Source organism: Oculina patagonica, chromosome 7, assembly GCF_052425735.1.
Source record: "Oculina patagonica isolate OP01 chromosome 7, crgOcupat, whole genome shotgun sequence".
In the NCBI taxonomy this organism is placed as follows: Eukaryota; Metazoa; Cnidaria; class Anthozoa; order Scleractinia; family Oculinidae; genus Oculina; species Oculina patagonica.
In genome coordinates, this window is record NC_135764.1 from 10,098,379 (window position 1) to 10,124,251 (window position 25,873).

General features: G+C 37.1%; 2 protein-coding genes across 3 annotated transcripts in view; both read right to left on the reverse strand.

Moving 5' to 3' along the window:
* Positions 1-14,182, reverse strand: part of LOC144660721 (two pore potassium channel protein sup-9-like) — a 17,622-nt gene extending 3,440 nt beyond the window's left edge. The window contains exons 1-2 of one of the 2 annotated variants that reach the window (XM_078521450.1): positions 13,927-14,182; positions 10,308-10,608 (exon numbers count right to left, since the gene is read on the reverse strand). In XM_078521450.1, coding sequence (XP_078377576.1) covers positions 10,308-10,599 — 292 coding nt within the window. In that variant the 5' untranslated portion in view covers positions 10,600-10,608; positions 13,927-14,182. The other variant, XM_078521449.1, reaches the window with a different exon arrangement.
* An 11,177-nt stretch (positions 14,183-25,359) lies between these two features.
* Positions 25,360-25,873, reverse strand: part of LOC144660722 (two pore potassium channel protein sup-9-like) — a 6,116-nt gene continuing 5,602 nt past the window's right edge. The window contains exon 3 of the mRNA XM_078521451.1: positions 25,360-25,873. This exon is cut by the window's right edge and continues 241 nt beyond it. Coding sequence (XP_078377577.1) covers positions 25,468-25,873 — 406 coding nt within the window. The 3' untranslated portion in view covers positions 25,360-25,467.

Here is a 25,873-nt window from a genome sequence, read left to right on the forward strand (position 1 = left end):
ATTTCTTTCATTCTGGCAGCAGCAGATGAAATTATATTAAAAACCAAGCGCTAAGCTGTGATAGCGAGCAGGGTGGCCGAGAACTGGCAAATACGCAAACGTCGCAAGAAAAAATTTCGAAGTAAATTAAGACCAAAAAATACAACGGTTCAACGAAAAGTTAACTAAAATAGAAAGCTGAATTATTCTACGTTTCACATGCCAATAATTAGCTCGTATGGTGGGGGCTTTTGGATAAAATACGAATTTAACTACATCCATGAATTTGGAGCCGTAAACAAACAACTTTTTCGGGAATGCAAATTCACCTACCTCCGCGTAAACTCGACGTGTGAGCTTTCTATATCGAATTGAACGATCAAACTCAAGATACTTAAAGCACATGAATCAGTCTATCGTTTGAAGGAAATACCTTTTTCTTTTGATTCAACTGGAGTGTGAAAAAACGCGTTAAACACAAAGTGGCCGAGAACTGGACCCGGCCGAGAACTGGGCCCCATACTGTACTGATATTCACCATTGTGAAATTGCACTTACTTTGACAAGTTAAAGTTATTTTTGTAAATGAAAAAGGTAACGTCATTGATGTCACGCAGTGTTTTTTTTAGCAAACTAGATGGTTTGCTGGTTTCTGACTATGAATGGGGGTGTGATCTTGCGGTATATTTTTTGAGCCTAACTCCGCCGTAAAACTTTTTTTTTTTTATTTATCATTATTTAGCAAGAACTGTGTCGATTTTCATTTCTGAACAATTGGTCGTCAAGTCGTTTGTCACAAAGAGTAGAATGTTTGTACAGCATGTTTTGGAATTATTTTAGATTTGGTTAGTAAGACGCTTCTAAAGACCTGAGCAAAACATTGGGAATGTACAGTATTAATAGGAACTTGAATGGAATTTTTCACAAGTTGGATAAAGGTATCAACTGAAAAAAATGGAATTCAAAATGAGAACTTGGATTTTGTTGTAATTAAATTTTATCGCGGATTGGATGCATAATATCACGGCTTTGAAAGTCTTCAAATAATTAGAAAGGTTCCTTTCTTCCTTTTGATCTTATTGTTATTTTCATGTATTGATTATTCGAAAGTGGTTTTCGTTGATACGAAAAAAAACGGGTTTTCACTGAATTGCTTGAAGTATTTTTAGACGTGATAATATTGGCTTAATCAAATTACATTGTGCACGAAATATTTGTTATTCTTTTGTCTTGAAACTTTGAGGAAATTGAAATTTTTGTTTGACAGTAGTGTATGAAAGGCATTTTATAGAACTGAATAAAAAATAAGAAACATTGATAAAGGTTATTTCAAAGATTTATTTTGCCTGATTTTGAAGGGTTTCAGGAGTTTTAAAGAGTGCTGGTAAACGGCTGTATGTTGTTTGTGATTACGGATCTTATTTAGGTTCGAACGCTCTAATTTTTGAAAGGTTAAAACAGGTTAAAACCGGGCGGTTTTATGAGTTTTTTGGGTAGAAAGGTACGGTGGTGGTCAAAAAAAAAATGTTTAGAAAGGAATGACTGTAGTAGCACGTAAGTCGGAGGTTTGCGTGAGTCACGGGGTATAGTATGCGTGAGCTGGATTTCCGGCGTCATAACGGCATGTTTTGTTTACTGAAAGATACACTCGACGTTTAGTTAGCTTTGTCGGCTTGGGAAACTATTTTAAAAATGAATGTTGTAATAGTTAATTAATAGTAATCTAGAATTAACCCACTCTCGATTGGAGTCTGTTCTGGATTCGCGCTACCTTTTCGCCGCGAAGGAATTTTGTAAAATTTCGCTAGTGGAAAGAGGTACTGTAAGAACAGTATCAATAACTCAAAAGGAGGAACTTCTTTGTAGCTCTGAATTAAGACGTATGATAAAATTTTAGAATAAGAAACTTTCGATATATGGTTTTCATATTGTTTTTGTCAATTTCCTTTTGTGGCAGATTTTTTGAGAATCAGCTTTTCTTTCGTGTGATGACAGACACAGGACAGAACGAGAGGTGGATGAGAAAGATGCCGAAGATAAATAGGCACCGAAAAACGACAAGAACCGTCAAGGACTTATCTTTAGAGGGCGGGGAGTTTTGGCATACTGTATTTTGAGGACTGGACTGGACTAGTAAAACGCGGACTAGTAAAACGCGGACTTGTAAAACGCGGACTAGTATAACGCGGACTAGTAAAACGCGGACTTGTAAAACGCGGACTAGTAAAACGCGGACTCAGGTAAAACGCGGACTTGTAAAGGCGGACTAGTAAAACGCGGACTAGTAAAACGCGGACTTGTAAAACGAGGACTAGTAAAACGCGGACTTGTAAAACGAGGGCTTGTTAAGCACGGACTTGTAGAACGCGGACTTGTAAAACAAGCGCTTGTAAATCGGATAAAACTAAACGGTTTAGCGAGCGAAACAATTTGTGTTTGAAGCTCTTGTGTGTTTCTTCGACGGCATATTTCTAGCTTTTTTGAGCACTCTATGGTCTGTTTTAGCGTGGAGATGTTTTTGCAGTATAGCACATGTTCGTTCTGCAAACCCCTACTAAAACAACGGGATTGATGCTATGAGTTGTGTGCATAATTTTCCTTACTTTCCACTACTTGACGTCTGTTGAGTGCAGTCGTTTGTATTGCTCGCACGAGGTAGAACGGGGCCCGTCCAGAAATCAACAGTCAATCGTAAATAAAGGTGACGGGCCTACACGACTCCTACGTTCGTGACATTAGAATATTTGCCGTTAAGTGTTTAAATTCGGTCTTTCGACCTTATTTGCTTCTGACTTCTTTCTGAGGGTACTGTTTTAATTTGGGGGCAGTATGTGGTAAATAAAGGTTTTTTTTTTATATATATATATATATATATATATAGCTCTTTTATTTATTTACACACACTTACATAAAGCTTACATTAACTTACTTAGACTTACATATGGGTACATAAATACAAATACATTTACAAAACTTACTTACATGGACGTTACTACGTTAACTACTATGTTACATTTACATTTACACAAAGTCGGAGACTGTATTCCAGGTGATGAAAAGAATAAATAAATAAATAGAAAAAGTAAATAGGTAGATAAAAAAAATAAATAAATAAATGAATAACTAAAAAAAAAATGAACTGAAGATTGATGTTCTCCTTCTGTTTTCAATTTAAGTTAAATTGATGTTCTCTAGAGGGTGCCACTTTTTGTTATGTATTTCTTGTCTATTGTTTCTTATGGCAATGTTGCATTCAATTCTTTCTATACTTTTTATTTTGGTTTTTAAATGAGTTAGTAAAGGTTTAGATTTTTTGAGACGACTTTGATATATTACTTGTTTTCCCATAATGATAATGTGATTAAGCAGAAGCCAGTGTGATCTTGTTTGTAACAGACCAAAAAGAATATCACATTCATTTAGCAGATCTAAATTTATCCCTACACCATTTAGCCAAGAAACAACAGACATCCAAAATTCTTTGCTACAGTTGCAGTTACAAAAGAGATGCTCGAGGGATTCCTCTAAGAGATTGCAAAAAGTACACATAGGAGAATCGACTAATTTCATCTTAAACAGAGATTTGTTGGTATAAACAATGCGATTGAGTAATTTATATTGGAAACTTCTTGTTTTTGTGTCTATGGTTGCCTTGTGTGGAACCATGTAAATTTTTTTCCAGTCAAGGGCATGGCCGTTAAATAAATTGTTGAATTTTTGTTGAGCAGACGGGGGAGCTTGAATATTTGTTACCAGTGTCCAGTAAAGTTTTTTCGTGGTTAGTTGTTCTAGTTTCACATTTTCGCCATCTATATATATATTGTGATCCAGATCTTTTGGGTCGATGCTTTGCCAAGTTAGAGTTGAATCAGATGACTTTAAGACGTTTTTCCAAGGGGCGGGGAAAGAATTATGAATGCCAAGCAATAGTAGGTAGTCATTCAACACGAGCCCTTTATTTTTAAAAAACAGCCATGGCTGAAGCTTGCCTTGCGCTGATAGGATATCGCCAATACAGAGAATACCTTTAGAAACCAATGTTTCACTGAAGACCGTCTCTTTGTTGATTCTCAAAAAAACGATTATTCCATATGATTTCGCTGAGAACGTGCTTCTTAGTTAATATATTGTTGTGTGCTAACTTACACCAAGCAGCGAAGCATTCAAGATATAATTTAGGTAAGTCCCTTGGTAAGTCCGTCACACTAAAATTGCAATGCATGATGAATTTTCCGCCCTGGTTTTTTAAGATATAGGTGAGGAAGTGTTTCCATGGGCTAGGGTATTTCTCAACGTACTTTTTGAGACAAAGGATACGTTGGGTATTGATCATTGATTCTATATGAGGCATTCGTAGGCCTCCACATTCGTAATCGCTTATTAAGGCTAAGCGCTTAATTTTGTCCTTGCTATTCCAAACAAATTTATATATTATAGAGTTTGCTTGCTTTAAGATATCTTTGTTTAAAGGAATTATAGATGCTCGAAACATAAATTTTGGAATAGCAAACGTTTTGACTATTTCAATTTTTCCGTACAGAGAAATATTTCTCCATTGCCAACTGTTTAAGGTCTTGCTTAGAGATGTTAAAATTGCATCAAAATTGAGTTCCTGTTTCTTACGCCAGTCGTAAGTAAAGTAAATACCTAAGATTTTCATAGGTTTGTTAACTTTGTCTTCGTCTATATTAGGTAGTTGACCCTTATTGGAATTGTCACCGAGCCAGAGAGCTTCCGTCTTATCGTTATTTAGCTTCAACCCAGAACAGGTTCCAAATCTCTCAAGGGTATCTAACAGTATTTTAAAAGATGGGATGTCTCTTAAACCAAAAGATTCCAAGGTTCTAATCAAAAAAGCCCAGCTAATCGAGTCAAAAGCTTTTTCGAAATCGAAGGCAGTCATAATACCAGAAGTTTTCGTAAGTTTGGTATATTCCATTATATCATCAATGGTTCGAGCGGCATCGAATATTGTTCTGCCTTTTATATAAGCATATTGGTCAGTGCTGATTATATCCGGTAGAACCTTTTCAAGGCGTAAAGCAATAGCTCTAGAGGCAATTTTGACTTCAACATTCAACAGTGAAATTGGTCTCCAGTTCTTTATATATCTCCTGTCCCTTTCTTTCTTTTCTATCAGTTTTATTATGGCCTGTTTTTGAGTGTTTGAGAGTTCCCCGTGCAGGTATGAATAGTTTAATGTGTCGGTCAACTGTTGCCCTAGGATATCCCAGAAAGTTTTATAAAACTCTGCGGTTAGCCCATCATTTCCAGGTGACTTGCCGTTAGAAAAAGTTTGCAGAGCATTGTAACATTCTTGAGTGGACAGTACACCTTCACAGAGCAATTTTGTGTCTTCCATCACTTTCGGCAAAGTTGTATTATTAAAAAAATCAGCATAAATGTCGTCAATATCTTGGTAATCTTGATTTCTGTACAAATTTTGATAAAAGCTTCTAAGTTCGTCCAATATAAGCTGCGAATTGACTATTATTTTCCCTTGACTATCGAACAGTCGGCGAACACAAGTTTTACCACTTCTATTGCTCTCAAGATTAAGAAAGAATTTAGAATTTTTTTCCCCTTTCTCGTACCAGGTTGCTTTAGATCGAATGATTCTACCCTGAATAATATAGTCATAAAGAGACTCATATTCCTGTTTCGACCGCTCTAATTCTGCAGAGGTATCTTCAGAAGGCGATGCGGTATACTTCATTTCACAATTTTTTACTTTTTCTTCTGCTTCAGCCAAGCGAGCTTTACGTTTTTTGCTTTTACTCTTACTATAGCGAATTGTTACTTGACTTATTCTGTACTTAATTAGGTCCCATAAGACACGTTTGTCAATGACATCCGCAAATTCAGCAAGCCAAATAGGATATTGTGATGTTATCATACTAACTTATTCCTCATCGTTGAGAAGACTGGAGTTGAATTTCCAGTACGATGGCCCAAAAGGACGATCTTTGAAGCTGTTTAGATTAAGGATTATGGCTGAATGGTCTGACTTAATTGCAGGAATAATATTAGTTTTAGAGATGTAATCTTGAATAGAGTCACTTATAAGCCAGTAGTCTAGGCGACGCTTGATGGGAGGGTTTTTTTGAGACCAAGTGAATTGCTTGGTTTCGGGGTTTTGTAGTCGCCATATATCGACCAGATCATGTGCGAGCATGAGTTCTTTAATGTTTTGGACTGAAGATTTGGCAACCATATATCCTTCCTCCTAGATTATCGAGAGCCGAATTAAAATGAACGTTAAAATCACCACCCAATATGATATTGTAACTGGAATCTGTATTCATATCTTCCAGAACTGATTATATTATTTCGAAAAAGTCGCATTGCTCTGAGCATTTTGTAGGCGCGAATAAATTAAGCAATAAGAAGGGCGCTTCCTGAATAAGAGCTTGTATAGCGACAAAACGGCCGTTAATATCTTCTTTCAAACATATTAGATCAAATTGAAGTCAGTGTCTCACTAATAAGTACAAGAACTCCTCTACTATGGTTAGAGCCGTGAGAGTAAAACATTTGTCCTCTGTACTGAAATTTCCATTCGTTGACAACTTCCGGTGTGCTGTACGTTTCTTGTAGGAACGCAATATCTGCTTTTTGTTTTTCAATCCAAGTAAAAATTGATTTTCGCTTATAAAAGTTACGAATCCCTCGAGCATTCAAAGAAACCATCTTAAAATCTACCTCCGCCGCTTCGAAGTTTTGACAATAATACAATAGAATAGAGTGGCAACGACTGAGAACATTATAAGTGAGTAAAGGCAAAAGGGAACATACCTATGCGCATTTCGAGTTAAAATAACAAGGTCAAAGTCAACAAATAATCCCCAAAGGGAGGAACATAAATAAAGATTCAAAAAGTAATTACAACACAAAAAAACACATATAATATACTTGGACATTCTACTCACCAACAGCCCCAAAGCGCGATGTGTGGGCATCCTATCACTCTTACCGAGTGGCGTGCTAGATGGTATGCTCCATCGAGGTGGCTTCTTATTTACAAAAGAAATATTTCGCCTAGCCTATTAATTAACATTATCATTTTACGAGGTGTGTTCTATTAGGTGCTATCTAATTTGAATTGAAACAAAAATTGTTTCTGACAAAATTAAGAAATTGCCATAGCAGAAAGGAAAACAAAACACAGTAAAGTCAGAAAATCTATGAAATAGGATCGTCCGGAGCAATATATTTACCATTTACAAAAAGTTTGTCCGGTTGTGACTTGCTGAAGCGAGCAGAGAAACCATTCTTCTTTGCTTGTTTTAACTTTGCTACTTGCTTCTTCCTCAGGTCTTATAGATCTTTTGGCAGGTCATCGTACACATACAAATCTTTCTCTTTCAATCCCTGATTCGCGCGGGCTTGACTCAAAACTTCTTCCCGGTCGCTGAACCTCAAAAATCTGGCGATGATGAGTCGCGGACCCTTCCAACTCGGCTTCCCCAGCCGGTGAATTCTCTGAAATTCAATACGGTCTCGCGGATTGGCAATTTTTAGTTCTTTCTCCAGGAACTCGTATACCAACTCTTTAGTGTTTTCCGTCTGTTGACCTTCAGGAATATTTTCCTGTATTCCAGCAAACTTCAAATTCTCTCGCCTACTATAGGCCTCCAGATACAAAACTTGCTTTCTTAGTTCTTCGGTATCGAACTGGGCTTTCTTAGTGTCGCGCTTGATGTCAGAAAGTTCTGTTTCATTAAATTTTGCACCTTCCTCGAGTTCGCTGACCCTCTTCTCGGTCTTACTGGTCTTCTTCTTCAAAGTTGAAACGTCTTTATCGAGACGGCCGACAGTTTCTTCGATGCTGGAGATAGAGGCAATCACGCTGTCCAGGCGTTTTTCAATTGTATCAAGTTTCTCCAACTTAGATAACGCCAAGTCCATCTTCGTGGCTAAGTCTCCAGCCATGTCAAGAGCGGTGAGCACTTCGTCGTTCTCACTAACTTCGCCGAATTCTTCTTCTCGTGTCCTTTTTTCCTCCGGAGAAGACTTAACCCCGTTAGGTGAAATCAAACTGACTTTTCTTTTACCAGATAGTGAAGGGCTGTCCATAGGCTAGGATAATTTGAGCGATAAATTTCAAGAAACCCGAGGAGCTTTAAAGTCGCGTCTACTCGGTAGCCATTCCTCACCAGTGACGGGTGACGGGCCTACACGACTCCTACGTTCGTGACATTAGAACATTTGCCGTTATATGTTCAAATTCGGTCTTTCGACCTTATTTGCTTCTGACTTTTTTCTGAGTTTACTGTTTTTTTGAGACATTATGTATTGAAGAGAGCCGTAAGATGATTGTGGCCAAGGAATTCGAAGTGTCTAGAGGCGTTTTACAAGTCCGCGTTTTACTAGTCCAGTCCAGTCTACAAGTTAAAGACACATCAAGACCACCCCACTGTGAATTGCCATAGCACAGACAAAATTATAGTCAATATCTTATGTGTTTTTAAGAGAATTACATAAGAACCAAGGCATGTCTTGTCTTGCCTTACATTCATTGACATGCAATAATTTGGAAATACTAAGCTCGTAACAGTTTAAGACAGAATCCATCAGGAATTTGAGTAACATTAATTTTAGTTACGCAAAAATTGAGCACCAGAATGATTTAAATCCTTGTGTTCTTTCATACCTTGTTAAAGGCTTGACATGTGATAACACCAACATAACACCAACAACAGTTCTTTATCAGTGGGGATTGAAGAAAAAAATGGAAACATCATTACACAGTTGACCCCCATGCAAAAACACTCCAGGATGTCACGGGGCTGTTTGGTGTCCGTCTGCCAATTTCTAACTTCAAATTCCAATGTTAAATTCACATTAAATTTTCAATATTTCTTAGTTGTCTAAATTTTACTAATTCTTGTAAAAAAACTATCACCTGCCAAACATCCCCAAAAATCACTAAAAAAATTACAAAATACCGCAATACATAGATACATGGGATGAGTGAAGTTTCCTTGGATTCCTTGAAACACCAACAAGATATTTCCGTTTAAGGTGGCTGATAATGGGTTTCAGTATTTCCCAGTCCTTATACTTTGGTTCAGGACTAAAAGCCTTCATCAATTGCTATTACAGTAATGGTATGAAACAAATGTTCAATCATTCATCAACAAGTTGTGATCATTTTCTTGACAATAGTAGTTCCCGGGTAAACGGTTGTAGTACTGTCCCATCAAAGTGCAATGCCTGGAAAATACCGAAAAGCACACGACCTTCAGGTGAAACCGCACCTTACAGTATTACCAATACACTGCACTTTGCTAAGTCTTAAAACTTTACATTGTCTAGTCGTCTACTTCAATCGTTTATTTGTATTGTGTGAGATACATTTATAAATTGAAACCATCATGTCATTAAGTAATAATGCAATCTCGACAACGTTCTAGATATTATATTATGCACACTAATACAGCTCATGCAAGCCCTGTGACTTACACAAACACAGTCGGACTGAGTGCTACTTAAGTAACTGCTTCGTGGTTTCTGCTGTACTGAACCCTGCCTTTCAAGGCAAAGCGCCCGATTTTAAGCTTCTCAAGCTTCTCAATGTTCTTGTTGAGAGTCTAGTTGCAAGCCTCATTCTTTATTCTTTACACCTTCAGTGCGGGGCAAGCTCTCTCCACCTAACTTCCCAACTTTTTTATGGGCATTTGATCCATACCTCAGTTAGCGCAATATAAAAGCAATATAGTGGACTTCCAAACGTTTTTAAAAGCAACATACTTTCACGCAAACTAACAATAAACTGAGTCAATTTGGTGCATGGATAAGTATAAAAGATTAAAATTCCGTGGTTCCTTTTGTCCAAATGATTGTCGTGATCTAACAACGAGCTGTATAGAGCTTTTATGGTATTTAGGAGAGGAAAGAAGCAAATGAGCTCCTAGGAAAACCTTTGTAGAAGGGGAAAATAAAAAAAAGGTGGGAATGCTAAAACAAACTCGCCCATGCAAATTTGTGCAGGTAAAGAAGCGTTTCACGAAAAACATTGTTTCAGGTTGCTACATCTTACCTAGTAACTAAGATGGATTTTTCAACAATGACACGAGCATGGGGCAAAGAAAAATTCTAAATCCCCGATGGGAATCAAACCCATGGCCTCCCAGATACATGTTGGGCGCTCTAACCAACTGACCTTCGAGGGACTCGTGGTGAGCTGGGAAATTTACTAGGTTGATATGTGACACGCGTCCTGCATTCTGCTAGGATCAGCAATTCAAAATCATCAAGCGCAAGTGTCATTGATGAAAAATTCATCTTCACTATCTACCATCTTTATTATTGACAACACATCTTACCTATTGTTGTCAAAATTGTAAACACGTAGGAGGTAGTGTTCAGAAATGTCCATTCCACTTTTCTTCCAACCTTAACAGCCTTATAGGCGTCATTGGCAAATGCCGTGAAGTCGGAGTGATTCATGCTCATGTTGTACTTTTGTTTCAGTTCGTCAAGCATGTTAGCTGACATCTCTTTGTAGGTAATGGGCGTCCTCTCAATATAGTAGAAAAGCCACGAACCAAACATACTGTAAGCAGCGAATAGAAACGTTCTCCACAAACTCCTTTTAAGAAGCACCTTCGTTGCCATGTTACGCCCCTGTCAAATAAGAAAGAGTGCTCGTCAAACGGGGTTTTTTTATTCATTTTGTTTTGGTTTCTAGTTGTTCTCTGACAGGGTCTGGGGGGATAAGGTGTACAACGATGAATTCATAAAACATTTCTTTTCCGGCTATTCTTATTATCAATAAATTCAAGTTATTTTGTTATATGGCCGTAGCTTTTTTTCTTTTTTATTAACTGCGTTTTTAACTAAACTTTTCAAATTCCCTTCTAAAACATCACAAAAAGCGAGTGAACTGTCGCCATTTTTTACCACCGCCGGTGAAGCGCTAATTAATCACAATCTATCACAGAATAGATAGTGTGAAGCGATTTTAAATCGTGATCCGAAAAATCTTTAAGTATGACAACTTATATTGTAGTTATCAGAATGAAATTCAGTTCAGCCCCAAACGTGACAAGTAAAAGTCACCTTTCAACAAAACTGCACCAAATATTTAAATAAGTAAATGATGATTGTTCCACTTCCAACAAATCCCACGCAAAATTTCTTAAAACAGATATGATGAGAAGCAGAGCTATTCAGATACAGGGTACTGACGTTGGTCGTAGAACACCGGTTTATTGGTTTCTTCTAATGCCTGTTGTTGCCTAAGGCTTTCTTGGCCTATTATGATTCTGTAACGGCTAGCGAAATCATTTTCTGCTTTGCACGACAAATCCTTTACAAATGGAAAAAAGATAGCCAGCTACGTGCTGAATAAAAAGTAAGAATGTTAATTAAAGAATAGCAATAACAATGATTGCGAATCTTCGTAAATTTGAGATATATTAACTGGAATTTCTAGTGAAATAAATTAGCAGAGCAGCAACAAGTTAACAGCGTAGATCCGAGAATCAGGGCGATTTTTATTCACATATTATGTTAATAAAAATCGCCCTGATTCTCGGATCTACTTCGTACTGATTAACTTGTTGCTGTTCTTGCTTAATTTATTTCACTAGAAATTCCAGTTAATATATCTCAAATTTTACGAAGATTCGCGAGTACTGCATGTAATGAACATGGTTTACGGTTATCTTATTTTGTCTAGCTGTTACAGGAAATACCTCAAATCTGCGGGAAACGTTGCGTCTCGTTTTGTGATGATCGCGATCGCTTTTTTACATATAGTTGCCGCATGTGGTTACTTATGGAAAAACGAAAGCCAGCTACGTGCTGAATTAAAATTGGGAATAATAATAATAATAATAATAATAATAATAAATATATTTTTATAGCGCCTATCCAGGCCCCCCCGAGGCGCTAAAAAAAAAAAAAAAAAAAAAAAAAAAAAAAAAAAAAAAAAAAAAAAATGTTAATTAAAGAATAGCAATAACAAGAAATACAATAGAAAATAACGAATGACGTTTCGGTGACATCCTGGCACCATTTTCAAGTTAAAATTCATATGCGAAAGAGAAAAATGGTGAAAATGGTGACAGGATGTCACCGAAACGTCGTTCATTATTTTCGCTTGTATTTATTGTTAACTGTATTTCTAAATTTAATCTTATACGCAATAACAAGGGTTGTAATATTTGGATAAAATTCGCCCCGATTCTCGGATCTACTTCGTAATTAACTTGTTGCTGTTCTCGCTTTATTTATATCACTGAAAAGTCCAATTAATATATCTCAAATTTTACGAAGATTAGCGAGTTCTGCATGTAATGAACATGGTTTACGGTTATCTTATTATGTCTATCTGTTACAATAAATACCTCAAATCTGCGGGAAACGTTGCGTCTCGTTTCGTGATGATCGCGATCGCTTTTGTACATATAGCCCGGGGTATCCAATCGAACGTTCGGTAATCGAACTTAATCGAACACCAATCGTTCGATTGGGTTCGGTAATCGAACATAGTCGAACTCACAATAAAATTTGGTCAATCGAACTTAATCGAACGTTCGAGTTACCGAACAGTGATCAATCGAACTCAATCGTTCGATTACCTAACAACCAACAATCGAACTCAATCGAACGTTCGATTACCGAACTCCTGTTAGTCTATACTGCGTACATATTTTACGGTGTACCGTTCCCCTAATCTTTTTTTGGCGATTCGCCATACCCCGGGATAGGACGATTGTCTGTACAATAGCCACAGGCACACCAGTCTGCCACGTGGTTGGGAGAAATTTTGCCAAATGTGTGTTCTTCACGTATTGAACACAACTGCCAGTGGCGCTGTGAATGAAATGGTGCAACTTCTGTTTGAGTGTAACGTTGAAAAGCAGGGCAGAAACCATATCCTTCCTTCTAATATAGAAATGTAAACAATAGTGCATTTCAGCTCAGTTTTACCGTCGCTTTGTTCTCTTCTACCAAATATATTTTACTAAACATTGACCGTTCATTTCGATATTTGGACGTTTTTATATTTATTCCATTCAAATAAAAATTGATTTTGATTGGTTCTGAAAAGAAAGATTCCGAACAAAATCGAACCCGATCGAGTTCGACTGTGTTCGATTATGTTCGATTGGTTCGATTGCGTCTGGTTTCGTGATTTTAAACACATGGTTGCCGCATGTGCATTAAATCTACCCGAGTCATTGTAAGCGCCATGCGTCTATAATTTAAAAGTGTTTAGTCTTGGTCGACAGATTTTCGAAATTTGCCCGCTCATTTTCGATTCCTGGCAATGGCCCTATTTGTTTATGTCTGACTTAATTATACAAAGCCAGTTCTGAATTGATTTAAAAGAAATGCCCGACCGCTGTTGGAGATATAACGGTTTTTAATTTCTAATAATTATCCCTCAAGTCGTATGAAATGGATGAAATGGTGATGAGGAAAACACCAGCATAATAGAAAGCTATTTCATATTCCGTTCGTTCCTTTGGGAGATTTTAAAGCTGTGTTGCTATGCTATTTATATGTTTAAGAGGTGCTCATACCACTATTAGAATGATATTTTTCTTTAATGGATTTCAAGGTAGAACTTTCTGATAAAACACTACTCAGTCGAAGGGGCAAAGTTTCCTACGTGTTATTCAAAATGATTATTTTATGACGTACTCAAAATTGGTCAACACGTTTTCTTACCATAAACGCAATTTCTCACCTTAAAGTCCGGCATAGAACTGCGATTTAAAACTTTAAAAATCACGCCGCAATTACTGTTTGGTTCAGCTTCTCAGCGTGTGTATCTCACTATACTTACTTTCAAGACGACAAGTATTAAATTATTTAGATACAAAAACGTATTGAAAAGGCGTGTGCATATTATCTATAATATGGATCTCGTCTTGAATTTGTAATAAGACAAAACCATGCCAACTGAACGATCTTAAAAGTTGAGCTTACCTTAAAATAAAACAATGCCAGTGGATTGATATGCAACCCTGTTAATGGCAGAAATATCTGTCTGGCATTTTTTTTTTTCAAGTACCTCTGTTAAATTAAAAAAGAGAGTGCAAGATTTATAACTTTAAAATGTCCTACAGCAGTGTACAGTGCGAATGAAAATACAAAAATATCTTCATTAAATCTTTGAAGTTTGATTTAAATAGTTAGGAGAAGGGGGTAACTTGTCGCTTATAATTTCACAATGGATAAGACACCAAAAATACCTACCTTATTACATGAATTTTCGCGACACGTTTATTTCGCGATTTCGGAGATCAAATATTTCGCGACACTTAAATTTTGCGATCTTGCGAAAATGTCCTATCCAGAATCACTTTAATTTCGCGATTTTACCAATAAAGGTTTAACGTTTGATTATATTTTGACAATCTGAGATCAGGTGCTGCACAAGATTCCTTATTTCAAGAGGCACTGATGTCTTCGTAATTGTAAAACGCACATTTCCGACGGCCACTATTTATAAAAGGTACCAGTAGAGACAAGGTGAGAATGGATACATCACAAAGAACATTCAAGCTAGTGAGATTTTTTAAGTTATGTACCAAAGAAGTATTGCTCGGACATTGAAGGAAGCAGCGATTTATATATGAACTACCTAAACGGTATTCAAGTAATAAATTCATCCTTTCTAAATAATGGACACAATGACGGTCACCTAATTTTCGCGTCATGTTATGTTCGCGACACTTATTTTTCGCGTCACTTTAATTTCGCGATATTTTTAAAATCGCGAAAATCGCGAAATTAAAGTGTCGCGAAAATTTCATGTAATAAGGTAGCTTACGAGCAGTTTTACTGTGAATAAACACCATGATTTTAAATGTATATTAACGTTAAAAGAAAGTAGCCGTTTGCAGGTGCCTTCATGACTAACTCATTAACTCCAAAATGCAAACAGCTGCACGCAAGGGTTCGATTTAAAATTCCGCCTACAATAAATTAATATTTCCATCCGTTAACCATTTAGAAGATCCATTTTTTTTTTCGTTTTCCTCACGAAAAGTGAGAAAATAATCAACTGCCACACAAAATAGCAACCGAACCGTCCAAAATAGCAAAAATAAATACGGGGATGTCGCGTCGAAAATGCGGGGGGTTTTTGAGACATATACCATGGGACGACTTTTCTCCTTGGTGAACAAATATAGTTCTGTAAAACCTGGTTTTCACTAGCGACGCAAGCACAAACGCAAACACAAGCGCAAGGATAACAGCTCTTATTTCACCGTGAAAACGGCTTCGACTCAAGCAAAACACAAGCGCATTGCATTTTGAAGCTTGTGCTTGTGCTTGCGTCAAGCACAAGCACAAGGATCAAAATCTGTCCTTTTTGCGTGACCGCGCTCGTGCTTGCGCTTGTGCTTGCGTCGCAAGTGAAACCCAGGCTTTACAAAACTATATTTTTTCACCAAGCCAAGGAGAAAAGTCAAATGAGCACAATGTACACCTACATGCATGATTTTTTCGCACCGCATGTTCAACCTGCAACTTTTTTACCTTAAAACAGCTCTAACCTTTATGTTGTCGTATCAAAGAAGAAGGTTTAGGTAGTCCTGAAATCGTTGATATATTAATTGTAGCATATCGCAACGCGTCATGTTGGTTCAGACGTTTTTGATGCGAGGGTCCTCTATTTCCACTTTCGTTATTTACGAACAGGCTTAAAGTACTTTTTTGGCACGGTAAGTATGCGATGGGTTAACCTTCGAGTCTACCTCGTTTGAGGTATTAATTTGTATAAATCCCCAAAACGAGGGATTTATACAGATAAATCCCTCATTAATAATCATAAATTCAAATCATCAGCCCCGCTCTTCCCTGCTACATTATCAAACCCTCCCCGGACTTTCAGTTAGTTAATATTTAACAGGGTTGTAAGTAAAATAAAAGTTCTTGAATAACAAAAGAAAATGTATCAATCATGAAATAATCTATGCTACTACTTGTCTTTTCCTGACCAAAACAAACCCCTTGTCTGGACAAATTAAACTCTACATTTCCAACAATTTAAAAAACAATTTAAGCCATATAGGCAGCCCAACATTTCTTAGGTTTACTTTTCCTAAAACTGTAAGTCTTTTGAAATTAAAAAGCCTTCTTCTGTTTCTAAAGTCATTTTGGAAATATAAAATTCAAGAAAAAACAGAATCGACATAAGCGATTTGCTGAGCTCAGTCGAATTTGTCGCCGCATATTACCTCAGTTAAAAATTCCTTCTGCTTGATTATCCTGTTAAAATACAACAACGCGCACCTCATTCTTGAAAAAATAGCATTCCTAAACGTTTCCTAACAACTTATCTGGAACTCGGTTCCGCTGAAAAGCTTTGTCCACAGTAACCATGTTCCTGTCGTTGGTTCAATTTTTCATAAAATGTCCTAGCCGTTTCTCAGGAGTTTTTTCTTCGTACGTTATGGACGCTGTACAGAACACACTAACCCGCTCTTGCAAACATCACACATGCCAGAGCAAAGCAAATCAACAAAAAAAAACAGTCTTGTGTTATTCAAATAAGCTTGACAAGTCACAATCGCGAAACCGTGAAAAGCGCACGATCACGTCATTCTAAAAATCCGCAAAATGGCAACAATAAAACAAAAGAAAGACTATGTTGTTTACGGTCGGAGCCGATATACCGCTAATTAGACAGCTTTTGTCCTGCTGGAAACAGGCTTTTTATAATGATCCCTCATGAATAATATCATAATGATTAATACCTCCGTTCTCGGTATTTATCTCTTAGGGCCCGGTTTTATGGCGAATTTCAGCCCTGACTGAAATTTCAGCCCGGTTTGCCAGGCTGAAATTTTGTTGCTATTACATGGAGAATTTCAGCTCGGGCTGAACACTTTTAAAATTGAATGATTATCGTGGCCGCCATTTTCTTTCGTTGAAAACCACCACTGCGCATCCGCAAGCTCACTTTTATCCCGGACTGAAATTGAAAACGTGATTACATGAGGTTTTTCAGCCCGTTTGCCCGGGCTGAGATTTCCAGCCCGGTTTCAAAAACTGTTAGTTAAATGTTGTTTAGTCTTGGACATTCTCTCGCTTTTTCGATTCCGTGAGCGCAACGGTTCTATTTCTGAACTGATTTAAGAGAAGTGTTCTGTCCCTCTAGAAGAAATCGGGTTTCAAATGTTTACTTTTATCTTGCCCTCGAGTCGTATGGAATGGCGATAAGGAAAACATCATTATAAATGATAGCTAATTCAACTACGATGCAAAATAATGTTTTTTGTTTAAACATTCTTCGTTGCTCAAACCACTATTTGTACGAAATATATATTAATAATAAAGCATTTTTCCGTTTGTTTAACGACGTAGTGTCACTTGTAATCAGTGTAGATCGCACATCACAAGTGACACTACGTCGTGAGACAAACGGAACAATACTTTATTATTATTATACTCTACCACGATGATTAACGACAACATTTTTTACGAAATATATATTTTTTTGAATGGGGTCCAAGATCGAACTTACTCGGAGGGGCAAAGTTACCTAGCTGTTGTTCAAAATGATTATTCTATGAATGATGTATTTACAATTGCCAACACGTTTTTTATAATACCGAAATATCTCACCTGAAAGTCCAATAGAGAAGTTCGACATTAAAGCTTGAAAAATCACGCCGCGATTACTGTTTGGTACAGGATCACAGCATGTGTAACACACTATACCCACTTTGAAAATGACAAATAGTAAATTATTTATATACAAAAAAGTCTTTAAAAAGGCGTATGCATATTATCTATAATATGGATCTCGTTTTGAATTTGTAATAGACAAGGCCATGCAAGTTAAACGATGCTGCAAGTTGAGTTTATCTTATGTTAAACTTTAGTGGCGGTGGAATGATATGCAAACCTGTTAATAGCAGCAATATTCGTGTAGCATTTTTTATTATTATTTTCAAGAATCTCTGTTTAATTAAAAACGAGACTGCAAGATTTATACCTTTAAGTTGCCCTACAGTGCGATTTAAGTATGATTAAAATATTCATGAGAAGGGGGTGACTTGTCGCTTATGATTTTACAATGGATAAGATCCCAAAAATGTCCAGCTTACGATCAGTTTCCCTGTAAATGAACACTATGATTCAAATGTATGTTAACGCTCTATAAAAATGAAAAGAAAAAAGCTTTTTGCAAGTACCTTCATAACTAAAATGCAATGACTTTTTTTAATTAACTCTAAAATACAAACAGCTACACGTGAGGGTTCAATTTTAAATTCCGCCAGCAATAATATAACATTTTCATCAGTAAACCAATCAAATGACCCATTAAAATGTTTTTTTTTTTCTGATTCCTCACGGAAGATAAGATAAGAATATTCCAGTACCACACAATTGCGAACCAGGAGCCCATGTTGCGAACCAAAAAAGCTCAAATAAATAGAGGGGTTTCGTTTCAAAAATGCGGGGCTTTGTGAAACATATGTTACCGTTGGACGACATATCTCCTTGGTGTGTTGTAGGTGCAGTGAAAAAATATAGTTCTGCAATTTTCATGTTTATTTTCCTCGCGTGTTCTGTGCTACACATGATTTAATGTCGTGGATCGCTGAAAGGGCCAATAAAAAATCAGCCAGTTAGCTTTCCAATATGCTCAAATCGATATTTTTGTGATATTGGACCTTGTGACGCTTTAACAGCCCTTTTCCAATTACAAAATACTGCAAATACATTTCTTGTTATATTGAAATAAAAACGCAGTGCATTGTGAAGAATAAGACCTTGTAAGAGGGTTTCTTCAACAATGTGTAAAACTTCTAACGAGAATAAATTTGCTAACGTTCAGTCTTTTGTCTTTGAGACGGCCTTTGGGTTTTTGTCCGAATACTTGGTTTTCACGTGACGTCATCAAATTTAAAATCCCATTTTACTGGCTATTAGACGTCCTTAGTTTATATCCTATTGGAGGTTTTCAGTTCGATAGCATTTGCCGTCTTTTAGATATAACATTTTGAATTTCGGAGTTTTGCGCCACATGACATCAAAATGACCGCCTGAAGGCTGTCACGTATGCTAAAAAAGATGTCTCATCGTGTGATTTTCAACAATCCTAACAGCTGAGGTTTTAATTGAAGTGTTTACCGTATTTATTCGATTAAGCGCCCTGGGCGCTTAATAAAGTTTTGGACCTTGAGAGTGGGCGCTTATTCGAGGCTGGGCGCTTATTAAATTTTCACCATTTTTAGCAAGTAGTACGTTTATTCTGCAAGAAAACAATAAATAATAACAAAACGTAAAGATGTACCAAAGCAGAATTTTAACTGTTCATTGGAAGTTTCTGTAAAATACTTAGAAATCTTGGTCTTCGGGGAAGTCTTCTTAGTAGTACTTAGTCAATTTCAGTCTCAATTTCAGTAATAATCAATACTCCTTTGGTGCACTTCAGTTTTTTTAGGGAGGTGGGGGTGGGGGTGGGCGCTTATCCGAGGCTGGGCGCTTATTAACTTTTCCTACCTATAGGGTGGGCGGTTATTCGAGGTGGGCGCTTATTCGAGGTTAAGCGCTTAATCGAATAAATACGAAAAAAAATAAATACGGTATGTGAATGTTTACGTGTTCATGAAGGTGATCTGCCACTTTTTTATAGTAGAATTCGAAGTGAATGCCACATGTTTTCATTGATTTCCGGCGGTCATCTTGTTGCCCCTTCACACGTGCTCCAACATGGCGTTTCCATACTGAACTTTCTATATTTGTGTGGAACATTTTAACGGATAGCTCGAGTCAAATACCCAGTGAAAACCAGCAATTTTTTAACCTGGGCGGACAAGGGCGCCTTTTATTAATATTGTGTACACAGTAGTAACTTTAGGAAAACTTTAAAATGGGATACATGTTGTGTGCTCTTATAATTACTTCATCGCCATCACCTATAAAGCCCCCCACCTGGGGGGGAGAGGGGGTTCTAAAAAAAAGCACCCCTTTCATATACCTTTTCATATACGTTTTTTATGTAAATAAAATTGATTCAGCCATAACATGTGTTTGTTCAATCCGTTTTAATTCAAGGCCCTTTTTAATACCCGAACGAATATGTCCCTACCTTTTCATATAACTAAACTTGTGAAATTCTCACCCTTTTATAATACCTGAAGCTTGAAAAAGGTACCCCTTTAGGGCGCAGCCTCCCCCTATAGGCCATTACATCACAATAAACACATGTACGCATACTTGTTTCGCACTATAAATTGAACGTACAACGTATTTAATTAACAAACCTCTTACCTTCATGTTGTGGGATCAAAGAAGGCTGTAGTCCTGAAATCGTGCTTTCCCCGAGATAACTAAATTGCAGCGTATCGCAACCCGTCATGTTGGTTTCGACGTACTTCGGTCGTTTTTGATGGAAGGACCATCTATTTCCACTTTCGTTAAAAGAACAGGTTTTAAGTGCTTCGGCGGCGCGGTGAGTATATATATATCTTTTGTCTTGTTGAAGCTCGCTTATTAATTCAGAAAGCACTAAACTAAAATTTACAACCTTTAAGAAAGGTATTTTGGACCATGGCATGTGGAATACAGTCGAACCTCGATTGTATTAGCTTAGATTTTAAATAAACAAAATCAAAATATATTCATATCTGATCACAGTGTCCTGATTGACTAAGCCAGACGATACAGCAATTTAGAGTAATAAGCTAAGCAGACACGTATATAAATCGGCCCAAAGAAAACATGAAGGATATAGAGATGAACTTGAGTCAATGCCAGGACTCGAGCTCAGGACTCAGGACCGGTCCCCATGCAGGCTAACCGAAGCGCTGTTAGAATCCTGGCTCGAGTCCTGGCTCGAACCTTAGCACAAGTCCTGGCTCTTGTCCTAGCTTGAGTCTTGGCTAGAATCCTGGCTCGAGTCCTGACTCGGTTTTCAGGTATCCTAGGGATACGAATTTTATCTTCGAGTCTCTTAAGAGTGAGCGCAGCAAACAAGTGAGACATAGTATCAGCACGAGATGATAAAATTCATTCAGGGATGGCGCAGTGGTGAGAGCGCTCGCTTCCCACCAATATGGCCCGGGTTCGATTCCCGGACCCGGTGGGTTGAATTTGTTGTTGGTTCTCGTCCTTGCTGCGAGGGTTTTTCTTCGGGTTCTCCGGGTTTCCTTCCTCCACAAAAAACCAACACTTCTAAATCCCAATTCGCTCGGGAATATAATCCGAGGGCCACACGTTTGTCAGTCGAAAGACTGTTCATTTTTTAGTGTGTGCAAGTGATTCTAATTATGTAGATATACTGATTTTATAGATTAAACACTATTTTTATTCATTTTTAAAACAATGAAAAAGTGGTTACCTAAACTAAACCCAAATATTATGAAACAAATTATATAAAAAATGACAAGAGCTACGATTCATCCAAAGACAATGTTTTTCTCTGTTTCAAAAAGGCGAAATTAAGCTTTAAATATGACAATAAAGGAGAGGACAGCCAAGTGGTATTTTAAATACTACTGCGCGGTTTTATAACTCCTCTCTTCTCCCGGGCCTCTTCTTTGCTACTGCTTTCGGCGATAATCTCAAAATAGCATCAATTCATTTAGCTGAAAACTTTGCAGCCATTATTTTCAGCGATGAAAGTCGTGGGAAGCCTTTTCTCATTAAAGAAATTATCATCCGAGTAGGGAGATGTTGTGATACTGATGACAGTTGAAGCGATCGATTCTCAACCAGCGGTCGCTTATTCAAGTTGCTTTTCGTCTGCGTGACGTTAGTAGCGGCTTTGGTTGTCGAGAAAGAAGTATGTGAATTAAACTGTTCATGGAACGAAGGTCTGTAACTGAGAAATGACGAGAAATTTCCAGTAAAGTGGATCAAGAGATCGTGACAAGAGATTTTTTCTGTCCCTGAAAGTCAAGTGGTGCTCTCCAGAGCTATTTTTTTCAGTGTTATAAGGGGCTCTTAAAACATAGGGGAGAAACTGAAGCTCTGAAATGATGAAATGGTGCATCATTTCAGAGCTTCAGTTTCTTCAGCAATTCAGGTCCCAAATTTAGTTTTAAGCATGTACATCGATACACTGTTTCGTATTACAGTTTGTGACAGAGAACGTTTGTTACTTAGGAATTTAATGAAGAGCAATTATTATTAGCTATTATTATTATTATTATAGAGGAGAATTCAATGATTATCGTCGTACAATTTATCCATAAAGATTACTTGAAAGCAATTCCTTTAAGAGCAAGTTTGTAGAAGAATCGAACAAAAATTGTTTTTTGCGGCAATTCTTAAAATACAGGGATTTCGCTCATCTTCTGCATGAAGGTAGTCCTTATTAAAACTAAAAACGTTATGTTATTTTTTTCTTCAAATAGTTTTATTTTTCCGAGAAAAACGAAATTTTCGATTTGACATCTAGACTCGTCTAGACTCGATTGAGAGGGTACAAATTGGGTTGAAAATTGACCATTTTCAATCGATTCGTATGTCAAAACCATCACGCGCAGAAAAAAAATAAATACAACCGGTCTATTGCATGACTCTTCCTTGTCTAAATAAGCATAGTTTCAAGAGTTTTGGTTTAATCTAATTATTTTACGGTAAACAAAACCAGACTATTCTCACGCGAAATGAAAGTCGGTCGGTTAAGAGAATCGTCATTTTCACTATGTGCCTTATCTCAGAATTCCTTGAGATAAATATATTTCAACTGTAGAAGGATGATACTTTCAAAATATTTAAAGTTTTGTCTGGGTAAATGATTAAGCACTTGTCAAAAAATTATTCAAAATCGTACAAAAACGACACAAAATCACGCAAGCTTTCGAATGCGTGACCAGAAGTATTACCACCGTATTTGTTCTTTAAATCAATTTAGTCGCAACACTAGCAATACCAAGGCATAAATCATAATAAACATGTTCACCTTTGCTTGATTATGATATCCTGTCCCATGCAATACGTTTTTTCCTGTCATTTCTTCAATGGCTTCCCGTTCAGTTCGCATGCCGCTTGTCGAATCCGTCTGCGACTGGTGAATTTGAAGCAACCACCGATACGAGTTTAACCAAATATGTATCGTCATGATTAACAAGCCCTTTTTGTGTTACTTGATTAAGCCATATTTCAGGTTATAGCCGGCAAAGCGTTTTCGATAAGCCACTTTGCAGTGCCTGCTGGCACCGTTATTATTCGAAGTGAAGTATAAATTTGCATACTTTCGAGACAAGCGTGACAGTTTTTTATACTTAGGGGGTGGGGTGAGGAAGGGTCTTAAATTTTTAGATGAATCAATGGTTTGAAAACGTTTGGGGATGAATTGTCACAAACTCGTATTTGCTACATGATTTACTTTACTTATAAGTTCTGCTTACGCTCAAAATCAAAGAGAGAAAAACCGTAAAAGTATTGACAAAAAGCCGCTGTCAGGAAAGAGTCACGAGTGTAATCTATTAAAGTTAGACTTTCTAAAAGTCGTTTGCTTCTCGTTTCCGGTTTGGTGGTAGTCTATAATCTACTAATTGCTGGTTGCTCCTTCTATAAAAAACCATATAATTCAGTTATGTACTTCATTATTCTCCAAAACAACAAAGTAAAATAATTGACCTTGTGTGTGCGAGAATTCACGTTGTTTACTTTTAGGAGACGAGATTAATGTAATTTACTAAACTCGATTATAGATGTTTGAATGATTTCTTTTTTCTCACGAACCATTTGTGGAGCAACCAGCACAACACAGTCCCCGTAAAGTGCTTTTTCCTTCAGTTGTCTGGTGAACTGTTGGAAACTCCACATGTTCTCGCTGCACTTGGTGTCTCATGGAAGTTTCTTGTTCTTTTAAAACGATAGTTGGCAGTCCTTGCTCGTATGATCGACGCGATAAAAGTAAATTAATAACCGAGGTCCCTTTGCTCATGTAACAAGGATATAGAAAATCAGAAGTCCCTCTGGTCTTTTGCTGGTGTTAATGGCGAACAGGAACTTATTCTCCTTAGAGCATGCTCTAAGGAGAATAAGTTCCTGTTCGCCATTAACACCAGGTATCTTTAACAAGCAACAGGATGTTAGCGCTTTTACTATCTGTCCCTTTCATCGATCCGAGCTTGGAATTGGATGGCGAAAAAGTTCCAGTACATGCAAAGTTCCTCACGAGATTGCTTATCACAGTAAAGGGAAGACTTCTAAAGGAGATAGAGATGAAGGAAGAGAAATATCAAATGTCATATTCCAGAAAACTGGTATCCTTGTTCCCGTGGGTTCAGGTTTGACGTTGTGAAATTCTTTTACATCCCCATGTAAAATACGGTATTAGTTTGTGACAATTCATCCCCAAACGTTTTCAAACATTTGATTCATCTAAAAATTTAAGACCCTTCCTCACCCCACCCCCTAAGTATAAAAAAACTGTCACGCTTGTCTCGAAAGTATGCAAATTTATACTTCACTTCGAATAATAACGGTGCCAACAGGCACTGCAAAGTGGCTTATCGAAAACGCTTTGCCGGCTATAATCTGAAATATGGCTTAATCAAGTAACACAAAAAGGGCTTGTTAATCATGACGATACATATTTGGTTAAACTCGTATCGGTGGTTGCTTCAAATTCACCAGTCGCAGACGGATTCGACAAGCGGCATGCGAACTGAACGGGAAGCCATTGAAGAAATGACAGGAAAAAACGTATTGCATGGGACAGGATATCATAATCAAGCAAAGGTGAACATATTTATTATGATTTATGCCTTGGTATTGCTATTGTTGCGACTAAATTGATTTAAAGAACAAATACGGTGGTAATACTTTTGGTCACGCATTCGAAAGCTTGCGTGATTTTGTGTCGTTTTTGTACGATTTTGAATAATTTTTTGACAAGTGCTTAATCATTTACCCAGACAAAACTTTAAATATTTTGAAAGTATCATCCTTCTACAGTTGAAATATATTTATCTCAAGGAATTCTGAGATAAGGCACATAGTGAAAATGACGATTCTCTTAACCGACCGACTTTCATTTCGCGTGAGAATAGTCTGGTTTTGTTTACCGTAAAATAATTAGATTAAACCAAAACTCTTGAAACTATGCTTATTTAGACAAGGAAGAGTCATGCAATAGACCGGTTGTATTTACTTTTTTCTGCGCGTGATGGTTTTGACATACGAATCGATTGAAAATGGTCAATTTTCAACCCAATTTGTACCCTCTCAATCGAGTCTAGACGAGTCTAGATGTCAAATCAAAAAATTTCGTTTTTCTCAGAAAAATAAAAATATTTGAAGAAAAAAACAACATAACGTTTTTAGTTTTAATAAGGACTACCTTCATGCAAAGGATAAGCGAACAATTTTTCATAGCATTACCGGACGTTGTCGGATTCTTCTACAAATCTCCTCTTAAATATTATTTGAAAAAATTTCGGATCCTTTAATAAAATATTTGAAATATTGGTAACATCATAACACAACACATCGACTTTCACTGGTTTGTTCCAAGGCGATAAAACTACTCGTGAACGATTCAGTTCAGAAGAAAGCCGATTGTGCTCTTTTACGTGAATTAATCACGTTTAAAATTAATTCATCATCACTCTCCTTTTGAAATCCGCCAATAAAGTTTTCCTTTTCAGATTCCTTTTTAAATTTTGTAGGTTTCTTCCTTTTACATCTGGTAGCGATTCTAAACTCTTCGGCTGCTTCAACGAGTGAATTAAGAACACCGGAGACCACGCAAAGCCCGCCCAGAAGGGGCATAGCAGAGGCAGAAAGAATAATCAGAATGCTTATCCTTGAGTTTGAAGATTGCAATGCTTGACGCACTAAATCCAAGCCGGGAAAATAGTCACCGTAGCCAATTGTAGAAAGTGTGGCGAACCAAGCGTAAACACCTTCTACAAAACTCCAGCCTTCCAGGTACACTTGTGTCAGTCCG